Source organism: Balaenoptera acutorostrata, chromosome 6 (assembly GCF_949987535.1).
Source record: "Balaenoptera acutorostrata chromosome 6, mBalAcu1.1, whole genome shotgun sequence".
NCBI classification, from domain to species: Eukaryota; Metazoa; Chordata; class Mammalia; order Artiodactyla; family Balaenopteridae; genus Balaenoptera; species Balaenoptera acutorostrata.
Window position 1 is genome coordinate 44,127,717 of NC_080069.1, and position 13,173 is coordinate 44,140,889.

General features: G+C 47.4%; 1 protein-coding gene across 3 annotated transcripts in view; it reads left to right on the forward strand.

Annotated features, from left to right (window-relative positions):
* The window catches only part of B4GALT1 (beta-1,4-galactosyltransferase 1), a 51,122-nt gene extending 38,725 nt beyond the window's left edge, over positions 1-12,397 (forward strand). The window contains exons 3-7 of one of the 3 annotated variants that reach the window (XR_450513.2): positions 3,284-3,471; positions 5,890-6,012; positions 9,148-9,252; positions 9,487-9,977; positions 11,664-12,397. Coding sequence is in view for 2 of the 3 variants with exons in the window: in XM_007176857.2 (XP_007176919.1) it covers positions 3,284-3,471; positions 5,890-6,012; positions 9,148-9,252; positions 9,487-9,619 (549 nt within the window). In the remaining variant the exon portion in view is untranslated. Of the gene's footprint in view, positions 1-3,283; positions 3,472-5,889; positions 6,013-9,147; positions 9,253-9,486 lie in introns of those variants that run through there. The other 2 variants (XM_007176857.2, XM_057548720.1) reach the window with 2 other exon arrangements.
* The last annotated feature ends 776 nt before the right edge of the window (positions 12,398-13,173 follow it).

Here is a 13,173-nt window from a genome sequence, read left to right on the forward strand (position 1 = left end):
GAGCCACAGGCTAACTCACTTGAGCCTTAATCCTTTTTAAAACCCTCCTCCTCCATCAGAGAAGCAGGATTTGGGAGGAATCTTGAAGCTGATTAGGAGGGACACACACAAACATGAGAGAAGGAGGAGTCTCCAGGTTGGATCTGAAAAGGTCTGACTGTTCAAGATGGATGGGAAAACCTATTCCTGTGATAATGAGAGTAGCTGCCATTCGTTCATTGCCAGGCAGTGTGCTAAAACCTTTTCATGCATTGTCCCATTGAACACAACTCATCTGTTTTCATCCCTGTGCCCAAATGAGGAAATGGAGGCCTAGTGGTGTGATTTGCCCAAAGTCATATAGCTAATAAGTGAAGAAGCTGGCATTCCTGGGATAAAAGTGCATGTGTCTGTCACAATTGTGTATTTGGCTTTGCCAGACAGTAGGTGCTTGACCAGTGTTTCCCTGAGTGAATAAAGTAGTGGATGCACTGGATGAATGTGCCCGATGAAGAGGGGCAGGAATGAGAGCTGGGTGTCTTCCCATTCCCTGGAGAGGAACGAGCACCTCCTGTTAATTGTGGTGATTGGCAGACTGCCCAGGGCCTTTCTTATCCAGAAAGTTACCCAAGGTGCTGTACCATTTCATCCAAAGAAGCCTAGAACTGACTTTTCTATAATCCCAGGGGAGGAAGAGAAACATACATACACACTTTCCTCATCTACCATTCTGCTGCTCTGGTGTTCCTAGGGGCCCTAGTAGGTACACCAGCAAAAGTGTACCCTGCCCTTTCCAGCTCCCAGGATCACACCGGTGAGGCCAGGCTGAGAGGGAGGATGGGAGGAATGATGTGTAGTTTTGGGTATTTTGGAAAACTGCCTCACTAGTTGTAAGCGTGGGCCAGACACTGCAGCACTTTATTGAGTTGAAGGAGCTGTTAGGCCATACACGTGGAAAGGGGTAGAACAGGTCTGCTCCTTGGGTTTCTCCTCCAGGCTGCCACTGGTCTTGGGGCTTGGCACCAGAGGTGCCCACTCATGGTTCCGTATTTCTAGTTCCTGAGAGAGGAGAATGCTTAGTGTAGTCTCAGTCAGGCATCTGCTTAGATCAAGCAGTCGTGGCCAGTAGGCCAGGTGCTGTGGTTCAGACATGGCCACCAACACCAGCCCCTGTTACGGGGAGCGGGACCAAGAGGAGGGAGCACTGGGCAGCCACCCGTGGGGGCCTACTGCACAGATGGGAAAAGGCTTTGTTGGAACATTGCCTTTTCACTTGTTGGAAAAATGTTCAATGGGGCTGAATTTTATCTCACAATGTTAGAGAAAGCTATCTCTTTTAGGGTCTTTATGGGGCTGGAGGAGGAAGATGGTACAGGCCTCTTTCCCATCACTGGGAGGTAGAAAGGTGTGGGAGGAATGAAGTTAATCTGATTTGGCGTGAAGGTTGTTACAACCTTCATGCACCATGCTTGAAAAGTACATACCTGTGCCTGGTGTATCATATCCCCCAGAGAATATTAGCAATGTGTTATTGTAATAATTCCAACAACTTCATATTCTTCATATGCACTTCCTAAACTTTGGCTGTTTTTTTTTTTTTTTTGGTTTTTTTTTTTTTTGTGACCTCGTGACTTACACAGAATTAGCTGAAGGCAGAATTCTAAATGATTCTTAACTGGTGAGGCAGCCAAAGAACACCCTGAGTACCACAGGGCACAGCCTTCTCCCTTTACCATGCATGGTGAGAAAGCTTTGTCACGGACTGAAGAAAGGAGCCCTTGTGTAAGATGTTTCATTTACTCTTCTGGGCTGCTTTTTCTGACTTTCTGGTACTTGTCTTTCTCAAGTGGTTTGTTTCCCTGAGTCACCCTCCTGAGACAGGGGGTTGTGGCACTGTCTGTGCTCTCCGTACTCACACAGTCCTCTCCAGTGGAGTCCTGGAGAGAGGATATTCAGCATTCTACCTTTGAGACTGTATAGCTACTGCAAGCCCTTCTGGGGCACATTTTTTTCCCCAAAATAGAGGACCCTGATCTTGTTGATCCCAAGAGATATTGGGAAAGAGCACTCAGTGAGGATTCCAGGGTGTTGGGCTCCAGCACCAGCTGTGTCATGTATGTGGCCTTCGTTTCTTCATGGCAACGTTGGGAGAATTCTGGCCAGGATGAGAGCATGGGTATGGAAGGGCTTGTGAACTAAGTGTAAGGGTGGCTGTGTCGATGCTGTTACTATCCTTACTAACCTGGGGTCATGGGAGTTGGTGATTGGTAAGAGCACAGACCCATGGTGGTGACCCTGAGGGGCCCCTTAGGTCGGAACCTCCCAAAAGGATTGCCATCTGCCATTGTAATGTTGAAGCCCATCTGTTGGTCTACTCATCCATCCATCCATCCATCCTTCCATCCATCCATCCATCCAGTGGTTATTTACTGAGATCTTATTATATGCCAGGCAGTATTGTAGGCAGTGGGTGAATAAAAAGTAAAAAATTCCAGCCTTCATTGACCTTATGTTCTAGTGGGGGGAGACTGAAAATAAACAAGAGAAGTAAATAAAATGTGAAGTACCTTTGCACCAACACACTTGATTCTGGGGGACCCGATGGCTGGCATCCTGAAGCAGGTGTCTTCCTTGCTCATACACACTGTGTCTATCGTGCCGAGGATCGCACCGCTCCCCACCCTACACTGTGAGGGCAGAGATTGATTTGGGTTTGCCCTATTTGTCTGGTACCTAGTTTAGTGACAAACACCTGGAAGGCACACAATGTGGTGATCAAACCATAGTCAACCACACAAAGCAGGTAGAAGTGAAAAAGTCCCATGGTCACCAGTTACCTGCGTGACCTGCAATTAGCCTATATATACTATATGAATAAATGACACGTATCTTTAAATGCCTTTCACCGAACAATACCATCTTGATGATCATTTCCTTTTAGAGCCTCCTTATTTTGTTTAAACAGCTCTATTCCATTGTATGGCTGTACCATGGTTTATTTAAGCAGTTTCCTGGTCATGCTTACGTCATTGCTTGCAATCTTTTGTTTTGGTGAACGTGTGATGAACAGAGTGAACACGTTCACCCGTCATTCGCACACTTGCAAGTCCTACAGGATAACTCCTAGAAGTGGGATTGCTGATTCAGGGAATGCCATTCGGTATTGAGTTGTAAAGTGAGGGCAGAAAATGAGGCCCAGGAATGGTCTAATGACCACGTGGAGTGGACAAGTCACCAGTCCCCATGAGTGTTCTGCTCAAAGGCCTTATAGCGTCTGATATCATGTTTTTTGTTTCTGCACCAGGCTGGAGAATCCATGTTCAACCGTGCGAAGCTCCTCAACGTTGGCTTTAAAGAGGCCTTGAAGGACTATGAATACAACTGCTTTGTGTTTAGTGACGTGGACCTCATTCCAATGAACGACCGTAACACCTACAGGTGTTTTTCACAGCCACGGCACATTTCTGTAGCAATGGATAAGTTTGGATTTAGGTAAGAGATGTTCACTGGAATCTGCAGAAAACATATTGGTCTCTTCTGTGACAACTAGGGAACGCAATTCCTCCAGCCCAGGAGTAGTGCCTCTTAGGCTCTGGAGGAGAATGCCTGCTCTGAGAACTGGGTGCTTTTTAAGCCCATAGTCAGTTATTATTTAAGGAGGAAAATGGAGTCCAGAAACACCTATACCTCTGCACATCCAGGCAAGAAGAGTTTTTATATTTGGGATTGTGTTTGTCTTTAGGCTCCAAACAGCAGCTGTATTACCTCACTTTCTTCTCTCCCCTTCCCCACACAGTTTGGGAAACAAATTAGAATCATCTTCCCCCAGTAAATTCTTGGGCTTGGATACTTTGGTAGATGTTCCTTGGCACTTTAAGAAGGAACATGGTTCTGTGTCCCTGCAAAGCACAGACTTCTGCTCAAACACTGGGGCTCAAACTTCTCCACCAAAATGCCTCTTGTGAGGAAGCCGGCTGAAGCCTGTCCCCAGGAGCAGCAGTGTTATCTAAAGCACGTTGTCACAGGGGGAAAATAGCCTGGTAGTCCATTTTTTTTTTAATCTTAAAAAAGAAATTTGCGTTTTGTTCCGTAATTTAGCCACGTTTGTATCAACATAAAATTGTTTTAAGTCGCCTATCAGTTGGGAACCCTGAGCTCTCCCTCCCTGTTCTGAGTCAACACGGGAGCTCTGGGAAGCTGCGCTGCGGGTACCCGTGTGCTAGGCATCCCTGGCCTCGGCTGACTACCGCGGTGTGGCGGGCCTCTGCCGCCCAGCAATGCCTTGGTTTAGATACAACAACTTCTTTCAGACTCATTTATTCTCATCGTTTCTTTCTGTCCTCCCTTGCTGGGAACATGAGGGCTGTGAGATGAACGTAGGGATGTTCTGAAGTCCTTCCCCCAAATTAAAGGCCTTCAGACCATAAACTTACTGTCTTAAAGGGGGGAAATTTGACTACAAATGGCACTCTGTACCCTCCTATCTTCCCCCTCTCCCTCCCTGTTTGTGTATCTTCTTCTCTTTGAGATACACCAGCTCCTCTGAGTTCCTCCCTTGAAGCGTGGTGGTGCTTACCTAATTCTTTACCACAGCACCGTGTTTGTTTTACCCAGAACTAGTTAGGCTTGGGAGACGGGGCAGGTAGGTAAGAGAAAGCAGCAGAGACAACAAAACCAAATCTTGTCAAAATAGCATATACTTCCCCCTTGAAGTGGCTAAGAGTCCATTTCTATAAGAACACTGATTATGAAGAAGCCTTAATGGCTTGGCTACCTCTGGTTCAAACCCTCACATTACAAGTGCAGACTGTAATGTGCGGTATGCCGAAGGGGGATGACTTGGCACTTAAATGATGACACCTACTTACAAGTAGATTATTTTTGATTCGTTAAAGCAGGCCCCCAGGGATCTTTGCTTGTGTGTGCTTGCAGTCAGAATTCCGGAATGTATTTGAAAATAATAATTGCATCTTTTTTTCATATGTTCTATATGGTTTGGCTGACTTCCCCCTCAAAGTCTGAGTTAGAGTTTTCCTTCATTTGTGTGATGGGTTTCGGTCTCTTTGGATTACAGTAAGAGCCCAAGTGTGGTTTGGAGCTGCACACAGGGTTGTCACAAAACCACAACCTTTAAAAGACCCACAGGAAGGCCTTTGCTTGGCCTCTAGGCATGTCCAGATTCTTAACATTTCTCGTCAGTTCTTCCTCTGCATCCCTCAGGAGTCCACGATTCATAACCACTAAAATATTGAAATACAAAAAGGTTTGGAAGGATGAGAGCCCAGGTGCCCTACTACTTGAAAATGTGTCAAAATAAATTCACCATTATACATTTTGCTAAGTGAGGTTAAGGTAGAATTTTCCAAGAAAATTTTATTTTAGCAAATTTTCAGAAATGCTGTCTTGACTGTTGGGGTCAGTGTTGAAGCTAGTATATCTCTGGAAGAATGAAAGCTAGACTGTAGATGGGGTGGAAAGGGGGGGTTGGCAGTGTGGGCACAGGAGACTCCTAGGACCTTCTGTACAAGGATTTTCTGTGCAGGAGCAAGCAAGACACATGGGAAGCAGGTTCCTGAGCGGTGCAACAGAACTGGGCTTATGTTCTTGTCACAGACTGATTTTCTAGATAACCACAGGGGCAACACAATGTTCTTAGAAAGAGCAAGATTCTACTTTTTGGTATCTGTGTCTTCTCTAAGATAATCTTGAGTCTGATCTGAAAACAAAACAAACAAAGAAAACCCACATAAATCCCTAATTTAAAAGTTCCAGAGAATAAAAATAACTTTAGAAGTGTTTATATTTTGAGCAAGCTTTATTTCAAAAAGTCAAAACTTACTAACCACTGGTCGTGTGTGTGTGTGTGTGTGTGTGTGTGTGTGTGTGTTTGTTTTTGTTTTTTTCCCCCAGCCTACCTTATGTGCAGTATTTTGGAGGTGTCTCTGCTCTAAGTAAACAACAGTTTCTCACCATCAATGGATTTCCTAATAACTACTGGGGCTGGGGAGGTGAAGATGATGACATTTTTAACAGGTAATGGTCACAAATTAGATCTCTTTCTTCAGTGTCTCCCTTCACTTCTGGTCTTTCTACCAGTGCTTGGTTATTCTGCAAGGATTGACCCTCAGGAGGAATGCAGTTCCCACCCAGCCCAAATTCTTAGGTGTGCCCTGCTGTAGGTGCTATAGGTGATAAAGAGTGTCTTTAGGTGGGACTTCCCTGGTGGCGCAGTGGTTAAGAATCCACCTGCCAATGCAAGGGACACTGGTTCGAGCCCTGGTTCGGGAAGATCCCACATGCCGCGGAGCAACTAAGCCCATGCGCCACAACTACTGAGCCTGTGCTCTAGAGCCTGCGAGCCACAACTACTGAAGCCCGCGTGCCTAGAGCCGCAACTAGAGAAAGCCCACGCCCAGCAATGAAAACCCAACGCAGCCAAAATAAATTGAAAAAGTGTCTTTAGGAAAAGCAGCTTCTGTGATTTTTGCATTACCCTTTTGGAAAATGTAAAATAAGAACCATGTAAAGGGGTGAGTTTACTTTGACTCATGCTATGTGGCCGTCCACACCCTGGGCCTCTTTGTAAGCTGGTAAACCTTTATCATGTGAGTTGTCATCACAGATGGTAAAAAAACCATTTGTCCGTGGCATTTGAAACCACATTCTGCTCAGTTCTTCCTGGCAATGGAATTTCCAACCCTGCTGGCTGCAGGCAGAAAGCACCTTCTCCCTCTGGGAGCCAGTCTGAACTCGTCACTGAGTTTGATATCACAATACACCCTAGTGCCTTTCTGAATTGGAGGATGTTAATTTGATAATTAACAGAAGGTGTCTGTCAGTAGCAGCACCCAAAGTCATTTAAGGTTAGCTTCGTGTGGGAACTCGACATCGACCCAAGTCTTTAATACAGGCCTTGAAGAAAACTTACGTTTTAAAGTGTCCAGATTTGTTATCAGTGTGCAGAGCACTGGGCCAGGAAGGCCCGGTGGGGAGGAGGGCACTGAAGCCCTGAGCAGGGAGTCCAGACAGAAACAAACCTGCTTTCACAGCGCCACACCTGGGCAGCTGGGCCCGTATGATGGTGTACAGGGCAGCCACGACGCACAGACCTGAGTGATCAGAAAGGTTGGCAGGAGCGAGCCCCGAGGACGGCCTCCCGAGGGTGGCGGGACTAGAAGCATGAGTGGTTTGTGGGGGAGCTTTCTTTTCTTCCTTTTTCAATTTTTTTTTATTTTTTAAGTTGAGGTATAGTTGATGTACAATGTATATGTTTCAGGTGTACAACATAGTGATTCACAAGTTTTAAAGGTTAAACTCCATGTATAGTTACTATAAGATATTGGCTATATTCCCTGTGCTGTACAATAATATATCCTTGTAGCTTATTTATTTCATACATAGTAGTTTCTACCTCTTAATCCCCTACCCCTATCTTGCTCCTCCCCCTGGAGCAGCTTTCCTGAAAGATAAGGAACCTAACTCCTGTTGTGTACCGACTCGCTGTGTGCCAGGCACTAGCTCAGCACTGAGGGAGGCCAGGCCGGGAACCCTGAAGTCATCTAGGACCGGCCATTCCTGCCTCTTAGCTTACTTTTGTATTCCTGCTGTCAAGGCTTTGGTTTTGGTCCTCATTCCTTTCTCCCCCAGAACGTACACAGGATCTTGCACCCCGTTCTGGCTGCCCCTAGTCTTGTTCCCAGCTCTCCATTCTGATACTGCTTATCAGAGAGACTTCCCTTTGGCCAAAAACCTTTGGGAAACACTGTATACAGTCACCTCTCCATATCTGCGGATCCCACATCCACAGATTCAACCAACCTTCAATCGAAAAATATTCGGGAGAAAAGATTCCAGAAAGTTCCAAAAAGCAAAACTTGAATTTGTTGTGCACGGGCGACTATTCGCATAACATTTACATTGTATTTACAACTAGCTACATATCATTTACATAGTATTAGGTTTTCTTTTTAATTAATTAATTAATTAATTAATTGTTTTTTTGGCTGCGTTGGGTCTTCGTTGCCGCACGCCGGCTTTCTCTAGTTGCAGCGAGCAGGGGCTACTCTTGGTTGTGGTGAGCGGGCTTCTCATTGCGGTGGCTTCTCTTGTTGTGGAACACAGGCTCTAGGTGCACAGATTTCAGTAGTTGTGGCACGTGGGCTCAGTAGTTGTGGCTCCCGGGCTCTAGGGCGCAGGCTCAGTAGTTGTGGCGCACGGGCTTAGTTGCTCCGCGGCATGTGGGATCTTTCCGGACCAGGGATCAAACCTGTGTCCCCTGCATTGCCAGGCAGATTCTTAACCACTGCGCCACCAGCTAAGTCCCTGTGTTAGGTATCATAAGTAATCTAGAGGAGATTTAAAGTATATGGGAGCTATACCCCAATAAAAATTAAATAAATAAATAAGGCTTAAAGAAAAGTATATGGGAGGGTGAGGATGTGCATAGGTTCTATGCAAATGCTACACCATTTTATATAAGGGACTTGAGCATCCACTGTACAAGGGGGGTGTTGTCCTGGAACCGGCCCCCCACGGATACCGAGGGATGACTGGTGTTATATCCCTTTCCAACACTGGCACTGTTCTCAGGGATGCTAAAAGCTCTAAGACGGCCTCCATGACGTAGTCTTTGCCCTTCTTTCCGGCCACTTCCTACCCCAGACCCTGTTCACCAGTCCCCAGAAGCTTGTGGTACTCCCTGAGGGCACTGTGCTTGCCCTCGCCTCCCTGCCTTTGCCTGTGCTGTCCTAACTGCCCGAAGTGCTCTGGCAAGCACCCACTCATCTTCAAGATTTGGCTCTGCCTAGTCTTGCTCAGGTAGAGTTGGTTGCTTCTCCCTCTGTTGCGTGCATCCCCACCCTTCCCTCCTCCCCTCCGAACTGGCACCGATGGCCCTATGTTCTAAGCACCCACATTATAAAGTCCATGAGGGCAGACACCCCCAGTGCTTGGCACAGGGTGGTCACCAACACGACCTAGAACCAGTGGTAAAATGTTATGGGAAAGGCGTGTGAGTTTTAAGCAATGCCTGTACACTGGGCTGGGGTGTGGGCCGGGTGAGAACAGCTGACAGGATGGTGGACAGGACAAGAGTCTTGCAGCTGGGACTGTGGGACCCGAGCCTTATGGAAGCTCTGTAATGACGACTTGTCTCTTTACGCCTTACAGATTAGCTTTTAAAGGCATGTCTGTATCTCGCCCAAATGCTGTGATCGGCAAGTGTCGGATGATCCGCCATTCGAGAGACAAGAAAAATGAACCTAATCCTCAGAGGTGTGTTCTGTGTTTTATTCTCTCCCCCGTGTGTGTGTTTCCTTCTTTCCCCTTTCAGGTGGGGCAGGCTGTAGGAATGAAGCTCTGGAATGGGCTTCATGCCTTGAGGGTTCAATCCACGGGACAGGATTGGAGTAGGAAGGGGGAGGAGGGGCCAAAAAGTACAAATGCTTAAAGTTTTTTTTTTAAGATTTTTGTTTTGGCTTCAACCCTTTGCCCGTTTGTTCCCTGTAGGTTTGACCGAATTGCACACACAAAAGAGACAATGCTCTCTGACGGTTTGAACACACTCACCTACCTGGTGCTGGACGTGCAGAGATTCCCGTTGTATACCGAAATCACAGTGGACATCGGGACACCGAGCTAGCATTTTGGTGCACTGATAAGAGACCTGAAAATGGCCAGGGACCTCTGCTGTGTGTCTCTGCCAATCTGCTGGGCTGGTCCCTCTCATTCTTACCGATCAGAGTGACAGACCTTTTCGGCTCATTGTTCAGACGCCTTTCCAGATGACCAGGACGAGTGGGATATTTTGCCCCCAACTTGGCTCGGCATGTGACTTCTTAGCCCCACGAGGTGTATGTAAGCATAGCAACTATCAGCCTTTGGGGGGTTCTCAACATGTTCACAGTGTCACCCCAAAGAATCAGAGCTATACACAGCCCAAAATTTGGTGACTGTGGGACTCACTCCCTGAGAAAAACTGCTAATTTGTTGTGATATAGGTAAGAATTTCGCTTTAAATTGTGGTATTATTACTTTATGAAAAATTGGAGAGTGCTGCTGAAATTGGATTGGTGTGATGTTTTTTCAGTGTCACATTATAACAGAAAAACACACGATTTCAACCATTCTCATTTTACCCCCTTTTCCCCACCTTCTTTCCGTGGTATGCAACTGTTACAATCACTGTGTGTGTGTGTGTCTTTCCTTAGCAAAACAACTTTAAAACTTGAGCCTGGGACCTTTCGCCCTGCTAACGTGTGAATTCCAAGGCGACTTTAGCCACCAGAGCAAAAGCCTTGGGTGTTCTCACATTCAGTGACCTTTCTCCAGATTGTCTGATTTCTGAATGTAAATCCTTTTTTTAAATAGCAGTTTGTAGTATTTTAAAGAAAGAACAAATCAGGTTCTAAATACGAGCTAGCTTGATTTTGTGTTGATCCAGAATTGCATAGTGTTTAGTCATGGCAATTTATTTTTCTGAGCATGCTATATAAACTTGAATTTCCCATGTATTTTTATTGTGGTGTTTTAAATGTGGGGAGGGGACTGAGCATTTTTTAAGGGAAAAAATGATGTATGCTGTAGTGGCCACACATGGGCCTCTGATGTAGCTGGCAGGCCAGGTTTTCTGAAGGGCAGAGTCATCTTTGGGCCCCTTCATGAGAGCTAGGCCTCCACATCAGCACTACTGAGCTGGACTCCTGGGGGAGACAGAAGCCTCGGCCTGCCTGGCTGACCTCTCCCCCTGGTGGGCAGGGCTGAGGGAACCCTCACCTCCTCAGACTGACCCCAAGACCTCCCGCTAGGGCCCTAGGCTGTGGAGCTGTAAATGACAGCCGTGAGGTTGTTCACTGGCCCTTAGCCAAGGCAGGAGGAGGAAGCCTCCCTCTGGCCCCTGGGTGCTGCCTTCTGGGCTCTGGTGGCCACGCTGCCTGGCCCACCTTGCAGGACCGGTTCTCCTCCCTCCTCCTCCTTCCTCCCTTCTGCTGCCTTTCTCTTTCCTCCCTCCCCCTTTTTGTTCCTTTGCCTCTTGCCTGTTCCCTAAAACTGGCCTGTGGCGCTCAGGGTCAAACAGACTATTCATTCTCCAGCATGAATGTGCCTTTTAATTAGAGATCTAGAAAGAAGTTCAGCTGAACCCACCCACACTCCCCCACGACCACTCTGGTGCCTAAAGCCTCCCATTCCCCCTCAGGTTTTTAGCAGGTGCTCCCACTTCAGGGAGGCTGACCCACAGCGGTGTCTTCCCCAAGCCCACCTCTGCTGCCAGAGGTTTTAGCCTGGCTGGGGTGAGATGCACAAGGCAGTTCCTGCCACTGGGTGCCCTTGCTGGGTCCAGCCTGGGCTGAGGGCTTAAAATTCAGCTTTCTAACCCCAGGGTGGACCTTACAGCTGGTGGCCGCCTGGAAACCAGCCCTCAGTGTGGAGGCTGAGCTGGTGCCTGGCCCCAGTCTGAACCTGTGCCTTTATCACTTTGAGCATCTCAGATGCTAACGTGTTTCTTTTTCCAGAAGCCTTGGTATTGGTTACAAATTATTTTCCACTGCAGAAGCAGCTGGGCTATGCAAAGAGTATTCCTTCTGTCAGTTCCCCACTCCTTAACAGTGATGTTGATAAAGCCAGGAATGTACTGACAGGAAGTTTTGGGAAATGCAAAGAATGAAGGCCTCTTTTTCTATCCCCAGATCCTGACTTTCCAAAGTGCCTTAGAAGAAAGGAGACAAATATCCTGGGTGGTAACCTCTTTGTTACTTACTTTACTCTTAAAACAAAATTCTGACTTTTTTTTCATTTTTGTTTTCCTATTACATTTTCTTTCATGTTCCATTGTAATAGTCAAGTATGTGGTTCATTCTCAGGACCAAGGGAAATCCTGCTGCACCTCTTCCCCATTTGCTGATCTTCCGGTGCGCTAACGGGGTCTCAAGGTTAGGCCTGGACCTTGCCTGGTTCATGAGATGCTGCAGGTCCTGTTTCCTCACTGGGGAGTTCAGGGCTGAGGGTTCAGGGACCATTTCCTTCACTTGGAAGTTGTCACCATGAAGTTGTCATGTGCTGTGACTTTCTCTATTTCTGTCCATTCTGTTGCTGGTGACCCTGTAAAGTGGCCTTTGGGAAAGATCAGAGGGCAGAGGTGGCATAAGAGGGTAAAGGAAATGCTGGTGCTGACTGTCAGCCTGGGCAGGGTCTCTGCTGACCTGAGGGCTGGATGTGGGGCACCCCACACGGCTGGGAGGGGAGCGTCCCTGTCCTAGAGACCTGTTGTGCTGTGTATTTCGATTTCCCGTGTATGCAAATGTATGTATTTACCATTGTAAGTGGGGGAATGTCTGACCTTGGTGTTCAAAACAGAACTGTATTTTTGCCTTTAAAATCCAGTAATATAACGTGAATAAATGACCCTATCTTTGTAACGGCAGGTGGTTTCTCTTCTGATGTAAGGGGTTTGGGTTCTCCCAGAGCTGGAGGGCAGTGACTGGGGCTGCCTGCTGGGAGGATCTGAGGAAAGCAGAGGTCTGCCTCCTGTGCCTGCCTCACTCGGGAGGCTGGGGGGTTGGGTGGGGGGAGGAGGTGGTATCTCACCAAGCTACGCTCCACACCCCTGCCTGGGATCACACAGAGTGCACGCACCTCACTGGGATCAGCCACTTCCCCATCCGAGCCTCATATTCATATCTGTAAAATGGGAATAATAACACGTAGAGACTTTTTGAGGCTTAAAAGAGCTGATGTGTCTGAAACACAATGACCGACACCTCACAGGTACTCACTATGCAGCAGCTGGTGCCACTTCAGGGTAGAAGTTTCCCCAGCAGTTCTCTGGCCACATTCTGCTGTTTTCCACAAACGCCAGCATGGTTCTGAGATAGTTCTCAGAGCCATTTACGCAAGGTGTTCACAGGGTAGCTTAGATAAATAAGCTTTCTTGTCAGCCCCAGGAAATTTAACCAGACGCTCTCAAGGGTCTTAGCTGTGACCCAAGGACTTGAGACGGTAAGTACCCTGGGCACCACCTCCTCCTCCTCCTCCGCAGTGCCCCTGGGGTCAGGCATCAGCAGCCTCTGACATGCTGCTTCGATTGAATCGGCATCTGGAAGAAATGGGCCGGAGGAAACCAGTGTGCAGGAGAGGTCACTCCCGCCGTCCAGGCTGAGGGGGCTGCAGGCCCTGCTGGGATGGAGCTGTGCTTGTGGG